The sequence below is a fragment of the Prinia subflava genome, chromosome 15 (assembly GCF_021018805.1).
Source record: "Prinia subflava isolate CZ2003 ecotype Zambia chromosome 15, Cam_Psub_1.2, whole genome shotgun sequence".
Taxonomy (NCBI): domain Eukaryota; kingdom Metazoa; phylum Chordata; class Aves; order Passeriformes; family Cisticolidae; genus Prinia; species Prinia subflava.
In genome coordinates this window covers 19,771,193-19,793,814 of record NC_086261.1, presented here as the reverse complement: position 1 = coordinate 19,793,814, position 22,622 = coordinate 19,771,193, and the positions used below count along the sequence as shown (strand labels likewise).

The window sequence follows — 22,622 nt, the reverse complement described above, 5'->3', positions numbered from 1 at the left end:
TTCTTGCCTAGAATGTGTAATTTGTGTTTGTACCTCTGCATCCACTGAAATAAATAGCCAAGTGATGCCTTACCCAAGACATATTACAGAATGTTCCATTAGCAGAGAACTAGAGATCTGGCTAGCGATGCTTGTAAGCATATTTCATAAACAAAATATTTTATTGCTTAAGGCACATTTAAAAACCAGCCGCAGCCTGAGGCAGGGCGGTCTCCAAATGTGTCCATGCCAGCAAACCTGACTCATGAGGACTGTTTGCCACAGTGATGAGAAGAACTGGCCCTGAGTGCAGTCTCACTTTTTGTCCATCCAAATTTTTAAGAAGAAAATATTGAAGCAATGGATGCCACAAATGAAGTTGTGACTTAAAGACAGTTTGGGTAGAGACTTAAAGACAGTTTGGGTAGAGACAGTATTGAAAAAAAGATCTTCCTTAAGTGAAGAATGAGTATTTACGTGATAAATTGAAAAGTTTTTGATTCTAATATTTGGCACATGAATGTTATTTTCAGTTTAGTAGCTGAAACAGTCCACTGAAATATAGTGCAATAGTCTTAAGAACAAAATAATCATGGCCTAAGTGTCTCAGAAGAGACTCTATTTTAATTAGTTCTTAAGGGGGAATGTTTTTATTCTCTCTAAGTGCCATGCAGGACTATAGAGAAGACTCCTCTGCATAACCAACACGTATCCAGCCATGTCCTTGCTCACTCGTGTATCTTATTCCCAAATGTCACTTTCGGCATTTAAGCCACACTTACCCCAGCGAAACCTTTGTGACTCTCATAAACGCAGCGCTCTGGTCAGGCAGCAGCGGCGGAGCGCCAGGGCTGTACCAGGAGAAGCCGAGACGCTGCTTTCCGGCGAGGAGCCCGTTGTTGTGTGATGGAACAAAAGCAGTCCCCGTTCAGCCGTCAAGGACAAGGACTCCCCCGCTGCCCGGCGGGCCCGGGGGCGGCATGGCTGGAGGAGGGTCGGACCCTCCCGCTGCCGTGCGGGCGCGCCGGGGGAGTGGAGATGGGAGCGCCGCCCCGGCGGGAGGGGACACGGGGGGACAGCCGGGGAGGCGGCCGGGCGGCTGTCGCAACCCGGGGCATCGCTGCTGTCGCGGCGGGCTGAGCCCGGCCGGGGAGCGCCATGGCCCAGCCGCAGCCGGCCGAGCCCGGGGCAGCGCCCGCGGGGCCGGAGCTGCCGGCGGGGAGCGGCCCCGTGCAGATCCGAGTGGCCGTCCAGGCGGCCGCCGAGGAGGAGGAGGAGGAGGAAGAGGAGGAAGGGGGCGGCGGGGCGCCGTGCCCCAGCTGCAGCGAGGAGGACTCGGGGCGGTGCGGGCGCTCCAGGTGAGCCCCCGGGCAGGGGTCCGGCCGCGGTGCGGGCGGGGCGAGCGGCGGGGCCGCCGCGGGCACCCCCGGAACGGAGCGGGCCCGGCTGATGCAACGCCGGGGGCGGGTGGGAGACGCTGGAAGCCCTCCAGCACGGACAGCCCGCGGCAGCAGGGAGCGAGCCGCACCGATGGCCCCGCCCGGGCCGCGTCCCGGCCGCCCCCGGCGGGATTGCCGGGGCTCCCCCACAGCGACCAGCGCCGGGCTGCGATGCCCGCGACATTGCCAATTCACTGCGTTTTACAGAAAGACTTCGGAGGTTACTTGGAGCTGTGTTTTGGAGTCTTGTTTTGAGGTTTGATGTTTTGGCTTGGTGGCCTGAAATAGTTTTGATGCTTACCAGAATCTCTTACTTGTAAAAGGAACATGCAGAATTTTTGTGCCAGCAAACTGCAGAGAGACAAAGCTCTACTAGCTGTAGTTTATCTTGTGGTTTGTACTAAAGCTGCAGATGGAGTCATGAATTGTCACATAAAGATTTTGCTACAGTAGCAAGGAATGCACTATTCTGTTTGAACGTTTATTGTTTCTAATTGATTTTCTAACTTCATACCCAGCATTGACTCAGAATGAACTGTAATGTATTATTTTAAATTACAGAGGGGTAATAGGGGAGTGAGAAATTTTCTGTAGCTGCCAAAATTGTCAACTGTGGACTACAGGAATAGGAGTTGAACATAGCTAGCACAGTTAAGGTTTTTAAACTGAGCCAGCTTAGTTATCCCACAATCATACGTGACTCGTATTTTTATAAATATGTACAGCAGCCTACAGTATTGCATTCCAATTTCTGATTTCTTAAAATCGGGATATTATTTACATTTATCTCCGATAGTATTCTCTGTGAAGAGCTTCTAGCCCTGGCCTAGACTAGGAAAAAAAAGGTTATTTTTTCAAGCTTTGAGAGACAATAGCTACTCTTAAATGTCACTTATTTAATCCTCTGCGGTAGGTGCTGTCTTCAGAAATGTGCTGATGTATATTCAGTTCTTGTGGAGGTTGCCTTTTTGTAAATGGCCTCTTCCTGATCCAAGAAAGGCCAGAGGTGTTGCCATGGAGAGAACTGTAAAGACTCCACATCAAAAGTAGGTGAATGGAGTTTACACATACTTCTGCTATTTACATATAACCTTACCTAAGGATTTCCATCTGGGGAATGCAGCATCCCTTAGGAAATTATTTACAAACATTTGGAAAATTACTAGGCATGGTCTAAAACTGCTGGGAATGAGCCATCTCACTCTCCAGCTGAAGCTTGCAGACAGCTTGCCATCAGTAGGCACCCAGTACTGTATTCATGTTTTTGTTGACAAACGTGGGCTGCCCTTGAGTGATTGTACTCTTCCACTTGTAAATTAGATTGCCACATAGTGCTTATTAATACAATACTTTATTCATTTGGAAACTCAGCTAAAATCTTCAGAAGGTTAGACACTATCCAAACAATTTAATATATTATTTGTGAGTCTTGATATTTAAAATTCCAAATCTGCTCTCTCTGTAGATATGTTTAGTTTCTTGTGTGACTAATGGCCAGATGAGTCACCATGGTAAAAGATTGCTTTTCATTCTGTTTACAAGCATATAATCACAAAGCTCTGAATAAAAAAAATAAAGCTGTGAATAACTACTAGGGTTTGGTTATTTGTCAAAGTTGACTGAATTATTTGTCAACTATTTTTGTAATACAGTTGATACCCTAGAGGTGCTAACAGTTGATCATTATCACAAATTAATATGGAGCTAGTTACAAATTTCTGCATTTATTGTAGGTAGGTGCTATTTCCATAGGATTTAGTGAGGGCTATTGTAAGAGCCCATAAGATTTTGTAAAAGCTGACTTGTCTGCCACACACAGAAACAGAGTATAGGTCAAACTGTGACCAATATTTGAGAGGTGAAATGAGGCCTGTTTCACCCTGATTCAGTATGTTAATGCTGTAGGTAAGGATGGTGCCAATCTCTGCAATCTCATTTGCAAACATGCAATTCCTTTTTATTGTTTTCCAAAGCACAATACCCCCTTTTTGTCTCTAAATAAACACCTGCAAAGATCTGTGCTAATAAACCCCTAAAACAAATATAAGCCCCATCCTGAACTAAAGGCAAGCTTTTCCTAGCAGAGTGTGGATTTGTAAAAAGGATGAAATGTTCCAAGCTTCTTGTACCCAGACTAATTCTGAATTGGTAGTAAATGAAATAGTGGGAAGGGATTATCATGAATTAAGAATACCATTGGTTTTGGCTTCCTTCTGAAACCAGCAGCCACAGCTGGGCATTAGATATTTTTTACCATCATACTCATAACTCCATCTATTATCTTCCACTTCTGCCTTTGCCAAATAACATAAATTCTTTGTCTTGCTCTCTCACTCTTGTCATTCCTTTGAACCACACCCTATTAAAGGCTAGGGAGATTTTTAACAGGGAGACTTCTAGGGTTGTGCAAGTGAGTATCCCCATATATCTGATGTGTTACCCTATCATCAGAACCATAAAATAGCTAAGGGTACTGCAAGCTTCAAAAAGCCAGGTCCCAGAGAGGTGCTGTTACCTGGTCCCAGCAGCAGGCACAGTTCTGTGCAGAGCCCACTGCCCCAGACACTCTCTGGAGAGAGCAGCACAGAACTGTCCAGAGCAGGCTGCATCCCTCCTGCACTCATCCCTCACAGCACTCCAGTGGGATGCCCGCTCCTTTTCCTAAGGATTTCAGAGCCTGCAAAAACCACTTGAGACAATTTTGGACAAATGCATGGTTCCTTCTATTTTGCTAACTTAGCTGGGAGACCAAACTAATACATGATTTATGGGGTACTTAGTGGATGATTTTATGTTTTTAATAGAAACTTTCATGATGATCCCACAACAAAACTAGACCACTAACAGCTTGAAAAAATGACTCTAATTAAGATGGACTTGTCCATTATAGTCACCTGTAAATGGACATTTCTGTTTCAGCAACAAATATGTTGCTGTAACTGCACATGGCAAGATTACCTTGAATCCACGGCTGCAGTATTTTTTGAGGATTGGGATGCTCAACAGTGCGCCATGGTGCCCAAGTACCCAGACAATATGATGGGAGGCAAAGAGAAGAAATGAGAATGACTTCTTAGGAACCTGCATGTGTGCATATAAACCTATTTCTGAGCTGGCAAGTTTAGCTCCTGTGGTAGACTGCTGGTTATGTTACTCTCACTCTGGCAGTGACCTGTAAAATGTGCAACAGTCCTGTCAGTCCTTCTTACTCCCTAGATATCAGCTCCTGCATTCATGCAATGAAGAGGCTTAAGAAACCATGACTGCATCAAGACAGAATATTCATTCTCTAGTATGTGACACTATTCACGAAGCACATAAAGGTCAGGCCGATGTTTAATAGCTTCATACTGAAAAATATAACACTGTCACTAGAGGAACTTTGTATAGTATCAAGTGCCAGTGGACCTTCATTTCATGTTTTGGTGGAGGATTTGAGTTGGCAGTGCTTTCAAGCCATTAGTGTAGATGTCTCATTGTTCTGCACTGAGATCAGCTCTTGGAATGAGCTCAAGGACTTGGCTCCCTTTGCTGACTGGAAAGCCTCATCCTCTGAGCTGGCTCAGCTGGGTGGGTGATACCTGCCCAGTGCCCACATCTAAAGTCAGTTGGAACCAGCCTAATGGTTATGCCTTTTCATTCTGAAAGGCTATTTGAATCCACTAATAGAAGATGAAGATCTGTTGATAAAATGATTTAACTGTTTTCCAGTGGTGGGGAAAATGATGATGACTCTGACCAGAACTGGAAACCACCAGAAAATGACCTGATCCAGAAGTTAATAGCACAGATTGAGTATTACTTCTCAGATGAGAACCTTGAGAAAGACGCCTTCCTTCTGAAGCATGTGAGAAGAAATAAGATGGGCTATGTCAGTGTTAAACTCCTCACTTCATTTAAGAAGGTAAGCTAACTTCTTAAGACTTGAAGGGTCTCATGCAAGCCTGATGAATCTAAAAACAATAGAAGAGATTAAAGAAACATTTTACACAGGCAACTTTATAGTCTTTCTCTTTATCTGCCTGGTTTTGCTATGATGGTTAGGTTTGTACTTATCCAGAATTTTAACTACTGAACTCATTGATGACTGGCTAGCAAAATCATTGACTTAAAAGCCTGTATGCTTTTAAATTATCATTCTTGGAGACAGGAGGGCATTAGATGAAATCAATTTCCACAGTAACTACTCATGAACAGCTGGGTAGTCCTGGTAAAGTTACATTCCTGTCTCTGAGGAGCAACAGTGAATCTGACTTTTGGACAGAGAATCAAAAATGAAGAGTAGTATAAAGTATCTGGTAACAAAAGTCCCTCAAACTTGAAGTGAGTTGTCTTCTTTTTTCTTTTGTTTTCTCCTTACATTTGAAAGACCAGTGTACATCTGTATGTAACCGATTTCTAGAATTACACCAGAAACACTTCGTCAAGATTCTAAATCTCATCATTTTGCAGAGTTATTCTATCTAGAAGTTAAGGCACTCTCAATTTCTTCAGACCACTTCAAACAGATTATATTGGTAACAGATAAACTCTTTATGAACATTTAATGAAAATGGAAAAGACTGGGATGGTTTTTAGACTGAGATTTTTGAGGGAGGAAAGATCAGTTTAATAAAATGAAGACCTAAACTTAACAAAACTTCTTGTTTGGCAAATGTAGCCTCCCTAGAACATGCATTTTGATCATGGTTCAGGCCTAGATGTGGAATGACCAAGCACTACTTGAGCAGGCTTTCAGATGTAGTAATGATTTCCAGTTTGAGCTTTGGTGCCAGTTCCTGTTCTCATTCGATTCAACAGGACATGAGCTTTAGAGGAGCTCACGGATGCCCATTACAGCATGAAAACTGTTTACTTTCTCACTAAGTCTGCTACATGAAACTTAAATCCAGGGTTCTGTTTGTAGACTGAAACCTGCATCTGTCTTAAAATTCAGTGATTATTTTGATGGGGTTTGCTCAGTTGTGGTGCTTCACCTGTGTCTGTCCCGAAGGTAAAACACCTCACCCGTGACTGGAGAACCACAGCCTACGCACTGAAGTACTCCAGCACTCTGGAGCTCAACGATGATAACAAAAAGGTTCGAAGAAATACTCCAGTTCCAGTGTTCCCAAGTGAAAATGTCCCTACCAGGATGCTACTGGTGTATGATATCCACACGATTTCTGAGCTGCAGGCCCTTAACAAAGAGGAAAATGGATGCATGCAAGAAAGGATAATGGAGCACCTCCTCAAAGCCTTTGTAACCTTTGGTGTAATTTCATCAGTCCGTATTCTCAAGCCTGGCAGGGATCTCCCACCTGATATCAGGCGGGTCAGCAGTCGGTACACCCAGCTGGGAACCCAGGAATGTGCAATTGTAGAATTTGAAGAAGTAGAAGCCGCCGTGCGTGCCCATGATTTCATGTGTGCTCAAAACAAAGAGATCAGCATGAAGGTTGTCCTAATAGGCATGAAACCACCAAAGAAAAAAGTTCCCAAAGACAAGAACCGTGATGAAGACACCAGCAAGAGCCTTAAGAAGTCTCGATCCCTTAACAAGAGAGTTGAGGAACTTCAGTTTGCTGGTGATGAATCTTCAGCAAACAGCTCCTCTGACCCCGAGAGCAATCCTACATCACCGCTGTCGGGACGCAAACGTACCACAGCAAATACTGGCAGCAATTTGAGCCCCGTCATCCACCCAAACAACCATTTGAGTCCTAATATGTCACCCAGATCAAGTCCTTGGAACAGCCCATCTTCACTAAGAAAAGTAACCAAAAAATCTCCGCTGGCTGAAGACAGCAAGCTTAACCCAAGCACTAGCCCTGAAATTCCAAGGAAATACACTGATTATTCCTCAGATAGCAGCATCACTCCCTCTGGGAGCCCCTGGGTGCAGAGAAGAAAAGCCCAAACTCTGACACAAGAGAAGAGTCCTGTCAGCAGTCCCATGTTGGTTGGGAAAATACAGAACGCAGATGGTCTCCCTGTAGGGGTGCTGCGGCTGCCTAAAGGTCCTGATGGCACCAAAGGATTCCACAACGGCTGTGAAAGAAGGAAGGCGATGAAAGGGGAATAGACTGTTCTTTAAAAACAGTTTCACAAATCAGCCAGCTGCTGCTGACCAAGCCTGGTGAAAAACTGTCGCTTGAGTGACTCAGTTAAGTCAGTATTTAATTTTAAAAGCTTTTGTATTTATATAGAGACTTTATCATTTGTATATTTGTATATTTTCTTCACAGAACAGATGAGGCTGGAAGGCATCTCTGGAGATTGCCCAGTCCACCTCCTTTGCTGAAGCTACAAGTCACTGATAGGTTTGAGTGTCTGCAAGGCCAGACTCCCCAGCCTGTCTGGGTGATGTGTTCCCATGTTCAACCACCCACACAGAACCAGTCTGTGCCCCTTTTCCCGTGACTGGGTAATGCTGAGAAGTGCCTGGCTCCATCTTCTTTACTTCTTCTCATCAGGTATTTATAAACCTTGATGAGATCCTCCCCCAGAGCCCTCTCCACTCCAATCTAACCAGTGCCCGCTCTCTAGGCCTCGCAGGAGGGACATGCCAGCCTTTTAATCAGCTGAATCACTTAGCTAATTAATGCAGGGCCCTTACCTGCATCCATTCTTCTTAATGTATTATTTTGAAACACCTAAATACTCAAGCAGGCATATAAATCATTGATGTAAGTACATCATTTGCCAGGCTGGGATCCTGAGGAGCAGTGTGTACTTACAGGTTGTATTATGAAAAGCTGTGGAATGTTACCAGTCTCATCATAAGGAACTGAGGTTTGGAAGACTTCCTGTGTTTGCCTCAGAAGAAACTGAGAAACCAGTGAATGCCACAGTGAGCAGTTGTTCTCACACACATCACCAAAGCAGTATTGTTCAAAAGGACCAGTGTGCATTTTTATGACTAAAGACTGAGCACTGGAGACTGCTCTGGAAGTGTTCTGTTGTATAATCAGATGGAAATAAAAATATTAACTCTAGATCTATTTTGTTTACTTTAAAAATAAGTTGAGCTGCACATAAATAGAAAACTTAAATTTCATCTTATACCACATGAAATTCTGGTAGCAGTTACTCAAAATTTCCATTGCATTCAGAGAAAAAAAAAATCTTCTCTGCCCCATTACTGATGGTTAATTCTGTGGTGATGCTTCACTCTGTGTCTCACAGTCATTTCTATACAATATTATAAACTAAACAGTGGTTATGTCACTGCTAACCGAGAATTTGACAAGCAGGCTCAGCAAGGAGTGCTTAAATTAAAATTAACTATAATGCTACATGAAGTCAAAGAAGGAAACTGCAGTTTACCTATAAAAGTGAAACTCTGGAAAGCTAGCCCAGGGATAGTAAGAATGTTTCAAGTTGCAATGGTCATCTTGGGAACTGTGCACAACAAAGGTCTCATCAGATGGTGATTCTTCATTCCAGAAGTGCACATCCTGTCCTGAGTGTAACCTTTCTCCTGTGTAAATAACTGCAGTAACACACGGTTAGACTCCTGTATACAGAAATGCCAGTTCTGTGGGCTGCTCTTCAGCCACCCTTGTACATTCCTGGTTCTTTTAGTGCACTCAGATGGGATCCTCCAGGTGACCTCCCCACTCCCATGACACAAACTGCAGCATGTGCACACTCAGAGAGCTGGTGAGCTCTCAGCACCAGCACACAGGCAGAGGGAGCCCTGCAAGGGCAAGGAGAGCCGGGGCTGCCACAGCAGCAGGGAGAGGCTGCCCCAGGACCTCACCCCACAGAGCCCTGCTTCTCTTCTGCAGAGCTCAAACACACACATGCACACCTTCAAGTGGTGGTTTCAAAAACATGGAGCTTGAGGCGATTTTTATTGCTTTTTTTACACAACAAACAGCAACTCTAAAAAGCATTTTAAGAATGAGACCGCTTTGCCAAGTAGCTCAGTTACTGGAGGTGTTCAAGGTTCTTAAGTGCCTGCACACCACCAGTGCCCAGGGCACCAGCAGAGACCCCCATGTGCTACTCAACCCACAGCAGTTTCAGTCATACATGTACAGCAATAAAAACAGATACAATATTAATTCCTTGGGATAAATATTTCCTTCTCCCTGAGTTTGTTTCTGTCTTCACATTCAATCAACAGCTCAAAATCTAAAAACAATACAAACCCCAAAAACACACACCACACATTCAAACTGCTTGGCGGAATGCTGCCAACAGAGATGTTTTAAACACCAACTGCTCTGCCTTCATTTTGTTCCAGCTCTCAAATGTTTATATAGTGATGACAAACTTCAACTAAGTATTTTTTAAATGTCATATCAGCTCAAGAGAAACAAGACGGCAACATTTGGCATTTTAGCCACTGGTTGAGAGCCCTTCCCAACTACCAAAACAACATTTAATTCTGTCCCCAGTAACAAGGGATGCATTCCAGTTGCCTTCATTTGACACAGGCAGTTTGTGGCTGGGTTTAAAACCCTGAGGTCTGAAAAAAGCCCAGGACTTCAGTAAAAAACAGCTTATTAACTCAGCTAATACACCTGAGCTATTTAGAACAACAGTTTAATTAATCAAACAGAGCTGGCTTCAGCTTACACCATTGTTCCCTTAGCTTGGATTTTACTGAATTTGAAGCAAAAATATAGTTGATTGATTCATAGGACAGATCCCACATCTGTGACCGAGTCAGGTTAAATGTTTTTGCAACCAGCTCGTATTCTTGCGATAGATCGGTTGCAAAGACGCCTTTATCATCAGTCTGGAGGTAAATTGAGAGAAATAAAAAAGCTTAAATTAGTTCTTCTTTATCAAAAGGGGATTTTTTTATACATAGAAACCAGTCTTATCTTGCTGTCCCACATTTTATTCCACTGTTCTTTCATCTGTGCATGGTTATTTCATTCTTTATTTGCCCTATTATCACTAAAAATTAATGAATTATTCAAACCTCTTTAAATGATGGCACAATTTATCAAGAAAATAGGATTTCCTCTATAATTGGTAGAAAGATGGCTATCAAATGCTGCATCTATTCAGGATATGTCAGTATGTGCAGGTCTCCTTTTTTCCCTTCTCCTTTTCCCCAGATAAGCACTGTGCTATAAAAAATATATATATACACACACACACTTGGACAATGCTGTGGATTATGGGGGTTAAACTAACAGGACAATAGTAAAACCCTGCCAGTGGCAGCACAAGTGCTTTGGACCTTCAATGCTTAAAGACCTTCATGAGCTGTCAGGAGCTCTCACCCCACAGAGTGAACACCCAGGTAAGCAGAGGTGCAGATGCATGCACTGGAGCCACGGCTCTCAAGAGAAATCTGTCACTGTGCAACGAGCTATGAAGTTCACTGCTTGTATAGCTGATGATCTTATCCCACAGCAAAAAGGCTTGGCTTTACAATAGAATCAAGTTAAGTACTACCAATTCCCATTGAAATTAAAAGCTTTTCTCAAACAGAACATTATGATTCCTAAAAGCAAATTCTTTGCTACAAGGTCAGAAAGCGTAAGTCAGTTCTGATCCATAAACAGAGAAAGACTTCTCCAACTTCACAAGTTTAGCCCTTTGCCTAAATACATGCTTAAAAATAAAAAAACTTACACAAAGCACTGCAGGATGGCCCATGCTGTACCAGTATCCAAAATGGTGTTTGTCACAGGAAGGCACTGTCTGAGATTTTACGTTTGATGTCACGCAAAATTCTAAGGGAAAAAAAGAAATGAGGGCATATATTAAAACAAGAGACATGTTAATTGACTTAGAAAGGTCCTGAATAAAAATTAAAATCAGCTACTGTTGTTTCCTTGATTTTCTACACTTCTTGGGTAATTTCTTTTGAGAAAAGCTTGCTAATCAATTTCTTTGGGATATAAAATTTAGGTAGCTTGCAAACCAGATACAGAACCACCACACAGTCTTGTACAGTAATGATAAATTATGATTTGGTTTTTCTTCCATGTGAGACATCAGCTGTTGTCTGCTGCCACAGAGGTGCCAAAGCCCCCAGAAGTGTCATGAGTGCACCTTTATGGGCAAGTCTCACTGCCACATTTGTCCAAGTCACCTCTGGTCAGAGAAAAACTGGTGTCACTAGACCAGCAGTGCAGAACCTGTTCTGATACCCAGAAATCAAGTCATGGTAAATATTTTTTCCCTTACCAATAGGTATATGATTCTGCTGAACCAGTGACACGATCTCTTCAGAACCAGCTGCTGTGGAGTTGAGAAATGTTCCATGCCCAATTCTGTCAGGAGGCAGACCCAGGAGAATCTTGGTCTCCTCTTCTTGATTTGGAATCTAGAGAGGATATATTTCACATTCTGTCAAGGCAGCATAAAACAGCACATTATATCATTACAATGGACTTTCAGTTCTACTTTCACAGCATCTCTTATCCAAAAGAAAGTGTTAGTGAAATAGAAACAAGTATAAATATGCTGATAACATCATATGTCCTGCTTAATTTCCTGAAAAAATAACTATCTTCAGTATTTACTGGACTTCTCAGAGCTAGTTCCAGCCTTTTGAGCAGAAACCCAACTCCTTCTACTGATACCAGTGGAACTAACAGAGCTCACAGCTCATGAAATTGTGTGGATTTCACTACACGTGGTAATACCAGGCAGAAAGCAGTGGATCTCTTAGAAAGCTCCTCATTTCAGTTTCACACCTAAACCCACAATAGCTATAATACAGGAAACAATAATCTGGCTGATCAGATTCAGAACAAAAGGCTGAAGACTTCTCCTTGCTTTCTTGTCTCTTGTCAAACACCCCAAACCATGAATACTTTGGCCTGAGAAGTTCAAAATGCACAGAAGGTCATTTCATCGAGATTTTTACAAAATTATAATTACAGAGAAGCACCAAAATAAAAAAACCTTTTACCTCAGCAAGATGCAGAGCCAACTTCAGACCTGCGTTTTTTGCTTCTGAGAGCGGTTCCAAAAAATCTTGACCCCGTCCTGCCTGGAAAACAGGGACACATCACTATTCTACAGCTTGTTTGACAAAATCCCCATCATTACCATAATTAAGAAGTCTAGCAATATCCAAACACTACATTCAAATACAGTTACATTTGACTATTCCACTTTTCCCATGACTTCACTTTGGAATGCACCAAGTCAAACAACCCTCTGCCATCTGGTTTAGCCCAAGGGATCAAACACCAGGAGCTCAGATGATGCCTAAGACTTGGAGCCACTTGTCTTGATTTTGGTACCTCTTACACAGCTACCCCCTACAGCTATTTCACTTCAGCTTGACAGCTGTCCTCAAACATTTTTGCTTTCTTAATACAAAATGAGCATTTGGTGCAGCTAAACAAAATTTAAACTACTGATGACTTGCCTCCACCCACTTAATCTGACTGGGACAACTTCAAGTTCCCACATGAACTCTGCTTTTCAATGGTTCTTTTCTCAGTCACATACTAATCTAAGGATTCTTTGTTAAAGTATCTGCCTCTTAACAGCAACAGGGATTAACCCAGTATCAATCCATTCCTGCTAGGCACAAAAATTGGACAAAAACTTGTGAGAAAAAGCTATGGTTAACACCTGCTGTTACACATTATACACTTGCCTTCAAGAACATAGTAAAATAAACCAAAGACTTACACTGGGATCACCACTGAGGTCAAGTCCTACTACAACCCCATCACTGGAAAGCAGGAACTCCTCAGCAAGTTTAACAGTCTGCTTAGCAACTTCTGGGCCATCTCTTCTGTTTATTGCTATTAACAGCCTTGGACAGAAATGTATTAAATTATTAAATTATATACAAGTTGTAATAGCAGCTCAACAGATCTAATACCAACAAAAAATAGCACTTCATATCCTTCAAGGCTCTGTATAAAGAGTATTTGTCTAGGAACTGTTCTAGGAATGAAGGTACCAAAGTGCAGAGGGACTCAAACAGAGAAATAAATTGGTCCATGATATGTAATACCACACATGAAGGATAAAAATTCTTCAGTTTTCACAAATCCAGTAAAGGTTGCTACTGAGGCTAAAAAAGACAGGAGAGCAAATTGTCTCCAAACAACCACTGACACCTTCTGAAACTTCTCTGTTGCTCAGGACCAGCTCTTCTTTACAGCAGGCTGCTTGTACAGTTACTCAAACAAAATTTTTGCAACGAAGCTAAGCTGTGAAAAAGGAGCCAAGTCTATGAAAAACACTTCTTTTCCTGAAAGTGTTGCAAAGAATGGACAGTCTTAGAGATGAGAGGTTTTACCCAGTTTTCTTCTTTAGCAGTAAAAAAGAAGATAAAAAGTCAGGTTTCCATATGAATTACCTGTTTCCACTCCATGTAATCCGGTTTAAAACCAATTCTCATTCCTATACTGATGCCTTGTAAACCTCTCTGCAAACACAACTAAGCATCAGACTACGCAGAACCTTGAAGCAGAGGTATTCCACATGCTTTATTTACCTTACATCTATATCCAAGCCTTCTTCTTGGCTCTGCTTGATACCCTCAAGTACAGTTTCAACATACGTCCTTTTGGTCATACCTGCAAACACACACACGTTTGGAACAAACATATTTTAAATTATTTTTATTATATTGCAGACCCAGCTCTCTAGTCTCCTAAGTTTCATGTTGCACCTTTGATTTTAGACCATACAGTCTTCTAAGCCATGTAATTCTATTTCTGTCTGTAAATATAGCTTTACTGTGAAGCACACTTTTCAATTAAACCTCCTCCTAATCATGTGGAAAAATTAAAATGAGTTTGTGTGAACCAGAGAATTGCAATAGGACTTCTATTATGTGTTTCTACAAAACCACTCCAGGATGAAAAAAACCAAAGTAACAAAAGTAAAATATATCAGCTATTAAAAATACTAGCTGACTCAGATGCCGTACTCAAGTGCATAACCCAATCTCGAGGGTTGTAGAGTTGTGATAAAAACATTTTTGTCCTGAAGAATCTAATAGGAAAGTGATATGCTTTTACATGGTTAAATCTTAGCTTTCACATTTAAAGAATATTTTTATTGAGCCAACTAAATTTGACTGTACTTGTTATTAACATAGTCTTTAACTAAGTTCTATAGTGCAAGAAGATCACAAATTGAAAACCACCACAGACTGTACCTGTGGAATTTTCTTCTCTTGGAGTGCTTCTCAATTCCAGATACCTGACACCATCATCAGCAAATTCTTTAATGACATCTTTAGTTATCTGGTAAAGTAAAAGTGTATCCAACATCATAAAAGTGATACTTATAATTAGTTATGTTTTCCTTTACAACTAAAAGACCCAGTTATATTTTGTTTTGAAACCCTTGCAGTGTTTTCAGGCTCAATGTGTTTTTAGTGGTTCCCATGTCTGTGGAAATATTACCACACAGGAGGCACCTTTGATTCCTTCAGGGATAGTGAAGAGAGTTCAAGTGTTTTACAATAATTATTCTGACCTTGAACTGATATTGTTACTTGGAACCCAATGCTCTTAATCCAGCTGATTGTGACTGTGTGTATTGCTTGCTTGTTTTAAGTGAACTTTTAATTAATTTACCAGTAAAATATCTTCAGTCCTCGTGGTAACCTGATAGATGATCTGAAACATCTGAAAACATCTAAAATAAAATTTAAATGATTAATTACTGAATGAGTATTTAGGAAAAAAAAATCTACATTCACAACAAAAGTTGTCACTACCACAAAGCTTTTTGAAGGGAAAGGAAAACAAGAAGTTTCCAAAAAAAGGAAACCATGTGAGTCAATTTTCTCTGAAAAGTGTGGTCTCAATGAAAAATTTCAATCCTTTAAAGAAGGAATTAATCAACAAGAGTTTTCCTTTTAGTTTGCAAGCACCTAAGAAATTACCCTGTAGATACAAAAATCAAAAAAGATCTATGAGATTATGTTGTAAAACTTAAAAACATAGTTTCTGCAGTTAGTGTGTAAAGCTATATTTTCTGCAGTTAGTGTGTAAACACATTTCTGTTTTCAACTTAATTAAAAAACCTTTGGTAAACGTTCATCACACACATGCATATACTCACTCATCTAAGGTTCTTTTCTTTCCTTTGTCGATCACAGTCATGCCATTCTGGATCTGAAGGTTTGGCTTCTGGGCCATCAGTTTCTTCATAGTAGCAGAACTGATACAGCCATTCAAATGGGCATGGAGTTCCTACAGAAATAAAAATCCTATGGACTTAGGAAAAGGATGGCTTCTGCACCTTGTTTGTACCACTGTTCTCATACCCACATCATGGTTTCACTCTGAGTTTGAAATAACAGTTATCTGTATTTTGGCTGACAATAACTTCCTTAGGTTTTCGCAGGCACTGGTTCAGCTGGGAACTGCCCTGTTTCTCTCCTCTCACGTGCTGGCTGCTGTTGGCACTGGGAACACAGCTGGCCCAGCAGAGCTCTGCAGACAGCTCTTGGTGGGATCCAACATGAGGAGGAAGCCAACAGCTGCCTCAGAGTTACAAATAGTACAGTAAGGACTCTCCCATCCCCTGCAAGTTAAATGTACATGGTCATCTTTCAAAAATAGCAACAGGTGTCTGCCCACTCCTTCCTTTTGTTCATATTCTGAAGTTTAAACTCAGAAATGTGGCACGACTCTGCCATGAACAGCAGCTGCAGTAACTGCACTCCTTTTCCTGAGGCCTCTTTCTGCCTGACTTCCTACGGCCACCCTGACTTTGGGCTCCAAACCTCTGATCCTCAGCTCCATTCCTCACTTCACCTTCACTCCTTCTTATCACCTGGCTCCTGACTTTATGGAATAGGTCTCTAGTGCCCCCCCAACTCATTCAAAATGTATCTACAAAGCATCTACTTTGTTAACTACCTCTCCTCTCTCTCTACACATCCACTCTCAATAAGAAAAGAAAAAGTCAATAAATACCTCTCTTCAAGCCTTACATTGGGAAACGTGTTAAAATTGTAACTCCAACTACGCCCCAGGAGCTGTGGCTGCTTACACCTTCTGGTGACTGAGCCAGATACACAGTGCTACAACTGCCTGATATTACAATTACCTCACGGAATTCTGTCAGATATTAGATATACACCCTGAAAAGCAACTTAGCGAAAAGGAGCACTGGAATGCAAGGATGGCGTGGCTGAAGTGGTTTGCCGGTGCCCGGGCAGTGCCTGTGCGGGCTCTGTGCCGGGGTACGAGCCCCGGGGTTTGCCAGGACCCGATAAATCCGCACCAGCCCTCCGGGAGGCTCGCACTGATACGCCACAAGGAAGGCACACCCTTGGGACATGCACAGAAAGCCTTATCTGGGCCAGACTTCTTGGCTACACTGAGGGGAAATAGGACAAAGAGAGAAAATTAAAATCGCGCTCAACTGATTTAACTGCAATTAGATTAGCCACTAGGGTCTGTAAACAAACCGGACAGGCAAACACCCGACTGCATCTTGCGGTGGGGTAAGGCCCTCGGAAACGCGCGTTTGGAAGAACTGTGAGCGGCAGCAGCGTCTGTCGCTCTGTCTGTCTGTCCGTCTGCAGCCCGCTGCCGCCAGAGGAGGGTCTCGCCCGCCGCCCCCGCCGCTCACCGCTTTGGGCAGCCGCCGGTAGAAGCAAAGCTCCCGCTCGCGGTCCCGCTCCGCCGCCATTGCGCCTCCTGTGCCGCCAGGGGCGGGGCCAGCACAGGCACCGCCCCCTCATCGGCACCGCCCCCTCCTCGGCACCGCCCCCTCCTCGGCACCGCCCCCTCCCCGGCACCGCCCCCTCCTCGGCACCGCCCCCTCCTCGGCACCGCCCCCTCCTCGGCACCGCCCCCTCCTCGGCACCGCCCCCTCCTCGGCACCGCCCCCCTCGGCACCGCCCCCTCGGCACCGCCCCCTCCTCTGCACCGCCCCCGGCACCGCCCCCTCCCCGGCACCGCCCCCTCCCCGGCACCGCCCCCTCCCCGGCACCGCCCCCTCCCCGGCACCGCCCCCTCCCCGGCACCGCCCCCTCCCCGGCACCGCCCCCTCCTCGGCACCTGCACAGCAGCGCGGGGCCGCGCCCGCCGCTCCGCCCGCCCCACACAAACACTGTCACTGCTAAGGCCAGGAAAGCCGCACGGCGCACTTTATTCAAGCGATTGCATTTCCAGCCCGACCGCACCGCAGCGCTACAGCAGCGGCCGCTCCAGCCCCGCGAGAGGCCCGGCACGCACGGCCCGGCAGTTACCGCCACTGCACAAAGTGGTTGTCCTGTAATGGCACCGGTCCGCTACATTACCGCGTCACAAAGTCCTAAGTGGATAAACTTATATTGCCAACCCTTTTTTAAAGTAATTTGGCAAGCTTGCTAGCACAAGAATAGGAACTATGACTTTCACTGATATGCAGGGCAAATCCAACCAAAACAAAGTTATTCCAGAACAATCAAAAAATATATTAAATAATATTTAACCTTTAGAGTTACTGCAGTCTCATTCTAAACCCCACAATTTAAAGTTGAGTCCCTAAGCGGATATTAGCTCTTGCTCTGTTCCAAACCAAAAAGTTAATGTCATTAACATCATAAAACATGGTGATTTACATACTACCCACATAACTCAGGCAAATAAATTATCCTCCCACAAACTGAAAAAAAAAAATTTAGGAAGGTTAGCTTTACAGCTAAATTCAAGCACAGAAATATGAAGTAAACAGTTCAATATTCAAGCTAGTTTGCAGCTCTTTGGGGGCCTGACAGATCATCCAAGCTCAAGCACAGCGGAGAGTTTGGTTAGCTGCTCAACTTTTTTTCATAGAAAAATACCATGTCCATAGATGAAATAAAATAAATTTCAACTTACTCAGTGATCCACTCTTTTATTTGACCTTAGTTAAAGGCAAACCAAGTACAGATACTGTACATTAAAATATATGCACACAGAACAGTTGTTCCTCATTCTACGTTGAAGGCTCAAACCTCCCCACTCGTTTATCTAAGAGCCCTCTGCAGGCAACGACTCCTCTCTGAAACACCTTGGGCCCACATTTAAATATAGAGAGATCCATCTGCAGGTCCCACATAGCCAACACCTATTAGCAGCACATCAATTAGTGTCCATATTCCAAGTCCACCGAAGCTGAAGAGTTTTCCCAGACCTTCCCGCCACTGACCCAAATAGAAACGATCGGCACCAAATCCACCAAGGGTGATGCTGTAAGAATAAAAATATGACTAATTATTATTTTTAGAGGTACTGAGTGTGGGTGTCCAAGTGTTTTCCTCCAGCTGTGTTTGCTGAAGTCAGCCAGCTTTGTTTTATGTGAACCCTTCATGCATTCTATGCCCATCATTTCAAGCTAGACTATCTGAAATACTTGTTATTTGGCACACCTTTAAAAAATACCCAGCAGGAAACCACAGAACCTGATCATTTTAAAGAAAACAAATCTGTTTTAGCTTAACATTATCCAATAGTTCCTGCTTACCTTAGTGCCAGGGCAGTAGACCACTTATAACCTCCAGTCCAGTTGCAATAGAGCATCTTAGGAAAGACACGGTTACCTAAACATTGAAAAATATTGACACCTTAATGCCATAAACAAAGACCATACAATAAGGAAAAAAATGTCAAGGAAGATGATAGTATACTTTTCCAAAATGTGTCCAAAAGGGTTGACACTAACTGAGAAACAACTGCCAACACAAAAGCTCATTTATACCCTACAGTTCTCTGTTCCATCAATCTTGGCCCCATATCAGGAAAGTCAATGAACAGAGGGAAAAAGCCTAGTTGGATGGAACCAGCATAATTTTCTTTAATTTGCCTATGGAGACATCTGATATTGATTCTATTAGTGGTCCGAGAATCAGACAACTAGTAGGTTCAAGTAAGTTTAACTCATAGAAGTTGACAAAAATAAAAAGAACTGTTTTCTCTGGTGTGACAGTATACAAGAATATAATAAGCCAATGTTTGCAGTCAGATGTCACTATTATGCTAAAAAATATAATGTAATAATAAAAAAATTCAGTCAATTGATCAAGGTGCAGACAGACATGAACAATCCTTGTATTCACCCATTACAAAGTATGTGAAAAATGTAGAGAAATCCGGCTTTGCCCACCTCACCTAGACAATGGATGTGATCCCGGACTGTGCAAGTTGCATTGTATCGTTGTCGAGGGCAGGAAACTGTCATGCAGTTTGTGGAATTGGTACAGACATAATCACTTGTGGCAAGCTGCCAGCAAAACTGGCACGTCATGTTAATTGTGAAGTTCTCCTGCTCGTGGTTATTCTCATCCTGTAAAAGGACAGCACTATCACTTAAATAGTATTAAAACAAAACAAAACAAAACAAAAAAATCAATGTGCAGTATCAAATTAGATTTCCTGAGTAGACATTTTGGGCAAAAGAACCATTGTTCTGTTTGCTACCTCTTATAGAGCAGAACAGAAAACCACCAATGAGGTATCAAAGTCACATTTAACTTTGCTGATTCCTCCAATCTAAGGCTCCTGCCAAAAGGACTGATTTAGTCTCACCTTTAAGGTCAGTTCGTAGCTCTGACAGATATTTAGCCACCCCATTCTCCAAATGTTTAGAGTAGTTTAACTCAAAGGCATGGCCAGGTAATGAAAAGATGTAATGGAAGAAAGGCAAACCAGGGAAGGGCAGGCCTGCCTCTTCAACAGCCCACAGTGAGTAACCAAACTCATCACAGAACTGCAAACCTGCCTACATCAGAACCTGGGAATCAATACTCTGCATTTTAAGACATGATGCCACAGTTTAATTACTTAAATCTGGGGTTAAGAGTAACAGGTTACTTACAACACAATGAACATGTGGCTTGACTTTGCAGTCAAAAGTTGCTGTCTTCCCATATATACAGGAATAGTTTGTGTTACATGTCATGCAGTCTGGTGGCAATCTACTGCAAAGCCCGTTGCTGGGACAGTTAGTCACGTAAGGTGGAATTTCTGTACTTTCTGCAAGGTGCAATAAGTGAATTAAGAACCCAAGGAAAAAAAAAGCTAAATAGTCTAAATATACATATACATTTTTTATACATAGACAAACACATGCACTGATGCTGTATTAAAGGCTTTCCTCATTATACGTGGAGCAACATTCCCAGCCTGTGCTGTGAGAGCCCGAGGAGCCACAGGGCTCCATAGAGGAGCCAACAGTTCAGCACAGCCCCAGGACTGAGCTCACAGGGATTAGGGCTGCCTCAGCCAGCGCTCCTCAGCAGAAGTAATCAGTTCAGGAATAGCAGCGGGGTGACACAGGTAACCTACTTTGAGCTGAGCTCTAATCAGGGCTACAGCTACCTCAGCCATTTGCCGTTTGCATGTGTACAGAATCACCAAACTGCCAACAACAACAGCATTTCTGCCAGTCCTGATGTACCCTCAGCGAGCTACAAAGCTGAACTGATGGTGGACAGGGAACAAGTTCTTGCAGGATGCTGGAGTCTTTCAAGAACTTCCACCACCCTGAGGGGTACAAACCACATATACCACAATGGTACTTTAACCTACCATTTTCTAGTTCTTATACGGCCCAGCAGTCTCATTGTTATGGTTATTGAAGAGTAATTCATAATGTGTTACACTGCAATGCTTCTTACCACTGTGAGAGCAGTAAGACCCAGTTCGAGAACTTTTGGACTCAAGACTGAGAAGGGTCCACAGATAACAAACAAAAGAAGCAACATAATACCTTACCTAATGCTTTAAAATAGGGAGCATTTGTACTTGTTGAAGTTAGGCTTTTTGCCAGTGTAGACTGCGGCTGTGAAAGCTTTGTCGTCATCAAAGATCCCACTACAAGACAATAACATGGAGAAGGTGAAATTTTTAGAACAAAATTCATCTTCAGAAACAGTTTGATTTCAGCACTTTGATATGAAAACGCAAGTAGAAAGCGTAATGAGATTAGGAAAAAAAAATCTGTTTCCCAGTTCTACTAATAGCGGGACATATATGTTAAACATTAGAAAGAGCATTAGAATGGAATTGTTCCTTTAAGACAAGGAACTACATTTATTTCCACTCAGTCTTATTTTTTGATTCACGAGAATTAAAAGCACTGCTCAGAATGCAGGTCTTACACAGCGTTTTCTATGGAACAGTACCATTCAGTAAAGCAAAGCAAGCAGCTCTTTGATGGGGAGATGGAGCAGCCGCTCGGGGGCACGGCTGTGTCGGTGCAGGCGCTGCCCGCGGTGTGCCAGCCCTGCCGAGCCCTCACGGCAGCCACCGGGCACGGGGGGAAGGAGAGGCCGCTGTGTCACACCACGCACCCTGACCGCGCCGAGGAGCCCCAGGACGCGTTCAGTCACACACGTTCGCGACAAAGAGCGGGCACAAAAGCTGCTGTGTAACAGAGCAGCACACGAGCCGGCCGGCGGGGCCTGGCCCGTGTTTTGCCCTGACACCGAGCACCTCAGCCCCAACCCCACAGAGCCGGCACAATGAAATGCGGCCATGCCCGAAACACCCGCTTAGCCTCCAGCCAGGGCAGCGGCAGCGCATCCTCACCCCTCAGCGGTCACCGCCACCTCCGCAGCCGGACCCGCGCTCAGCCCCGGCAGCGGGGAGCGGCCGCTACGGCTCGGGGCAGCCGTCCCCACCCAAGCCCCAGCCGGAGCCTCTGCCCCTTCTCCCACCCCCGCCGCTCGCGCTCACCGCGGCCCGAGAGGACGGAGAGCTGTGACAGGAACAGCGCGGCCCCGCAGAGCCCGCGCAGGGCGCGCCGCCACCACCGCGCCGCCATCTTGGAGCGCCGGGCGGGGGCGGGGCCGGCGCGGCCCAGGGGAGGCGGGAAACGGCGGCGCCACAGCGGCCCCGCACGGGCACGGCCACGGGCCCCAGAGCGGGCACGGGCACGGGCACGGGCACGGGCCCCTCAGGGGAATGGGCCCACAGCGGGCACAGCTCCGCACGGGCACGACCACGGGCCCCACAGCGGGCACAGCTCCGCACGGGCACGGCCACGGGCCCCACAGCGGGCACGGCCACGGGCCCCTCAGGGGAATGGGCCCGCACACGGGCACGGCCCCGCACGGGCACGGCCACGGGCCCCTCAGGGGAATGGGCCCACACCGGGCACAGCTCCGCACGGGCACGGCCACGGGCCCCTCAGAGCGGGCACAGCTCCGCACGGGCACGGCCACGGGCCCCAGAGCGGGCACGGCCACGGGCCCCAAAGCGGGCACGGCCACGGGCCCCACAGGGGCATGGGCCCACAACGGGCACAGCTCCGCACGGGCACGGCCACGGGCCCCACAGGGGC

General features: G+C 44.5%; 3 protein-coding genes across 4 annotated transcripts; 1 reads left to right on the top strand and 2 right to left on the bottom strand.

Moving 5' to 3' along the window:
- The first annotated feature begins 995 nt into the window (after nucleotides 1–995).
- On the top strand, nucleotides 996–8,395 carry LARP6 (La ribonucleoprotein 6, translational regulator). 2 transcript variants are annotated; one of them, XM_063412967.1, is made up of 3 exons: nucleotides 996–1,337; nucleotides 5,130–5,322; nucleotides 6,412–8,395. In XM_063412967.1, the coding sequence occupies exons 1-3, from the start codon at nucleotides 1,138–1,140 to the stop codon at nucleotides 7,480–7,482; spliced, it is 1,464 nt and encodes a 487-aa protein (XP_063269037.1). In that variant the 5' UTR covers nucleotides 996–1,137; the 3' UTR covers nucleotides 7,483–8,395. The 2 variants fall into 2 exon arrangements, with proteins under 2 accessions (XP_063269037.1, XP_063269038.1); XM_063412968.1 differs by lacking the exon at nucleotides 996–1,337 and adding an exon at nucleotides 2,340–2,464.
- ADAL (adenosine deaminase like) lies at nucleotides 8,387–17,081 on the bottom strand. The gene is made up of 10 exons (XM_063412970.1): nucleotides 16,944–17,081; nucleotides 15,423–15,553; nucleotides 14,933–14,993; nucleotides 14,509–14,596; nucleotides 13,840–13,921; nucleotides 13,023–13,149; nucleotides 12,289–12,369; nucleotides 11,559–11,697; nucleotides 11,001–11,101; nucleotides 8,387–10,149 (listed from the first exon to the last, which is right to left on the bottom strand). The coding sequence occupies exons 1-10, from the start codon at nucleotides 17,001–17,003 to the stop codon at nucleotides 9,958–9,960; spliced, it is 1,062 nt and encodes a 353-aa protein (XP_063269040.1). The 5' UTR covers nucleotides 17,004–17,081; the 3' UTR covers nucleotides 8,387–9,957.
- Nucleotides 17,082–18,178: 1,097 nt separating this feature from the next.
- Nucleotides 18,179–22,166, bottom strand: TM2D3 (TM2 domain containing 3). The gene is made up of 6 exons (XM_063412753.1): nucleotides 22,016–22,166; nucleotides 21,053–21,151; nucleotides 20,154–20,311; nucleotides 19,448–19,622; nucleotides 18,804–18,879; nucleotides 18,179–18,529 (listed from the first exon to the last, which is right to left on the bottom strand). The coding sequence occupies exons 1-6, from the start codon at nucleotides 22,101–22,103 to the stop codon at nucleotides 18,364–18,366; spliced, it is 762 nt and encodes a 253-aa protein (XP_063268823.1). The 5' UTR covers nucleotides 22,104–22,166; the 3' UTR covers nucleotides 18,179–18,363.
- Between the last annotated feature and the right edge of the window lie 456 nt (nucleotides 22,167–22,622).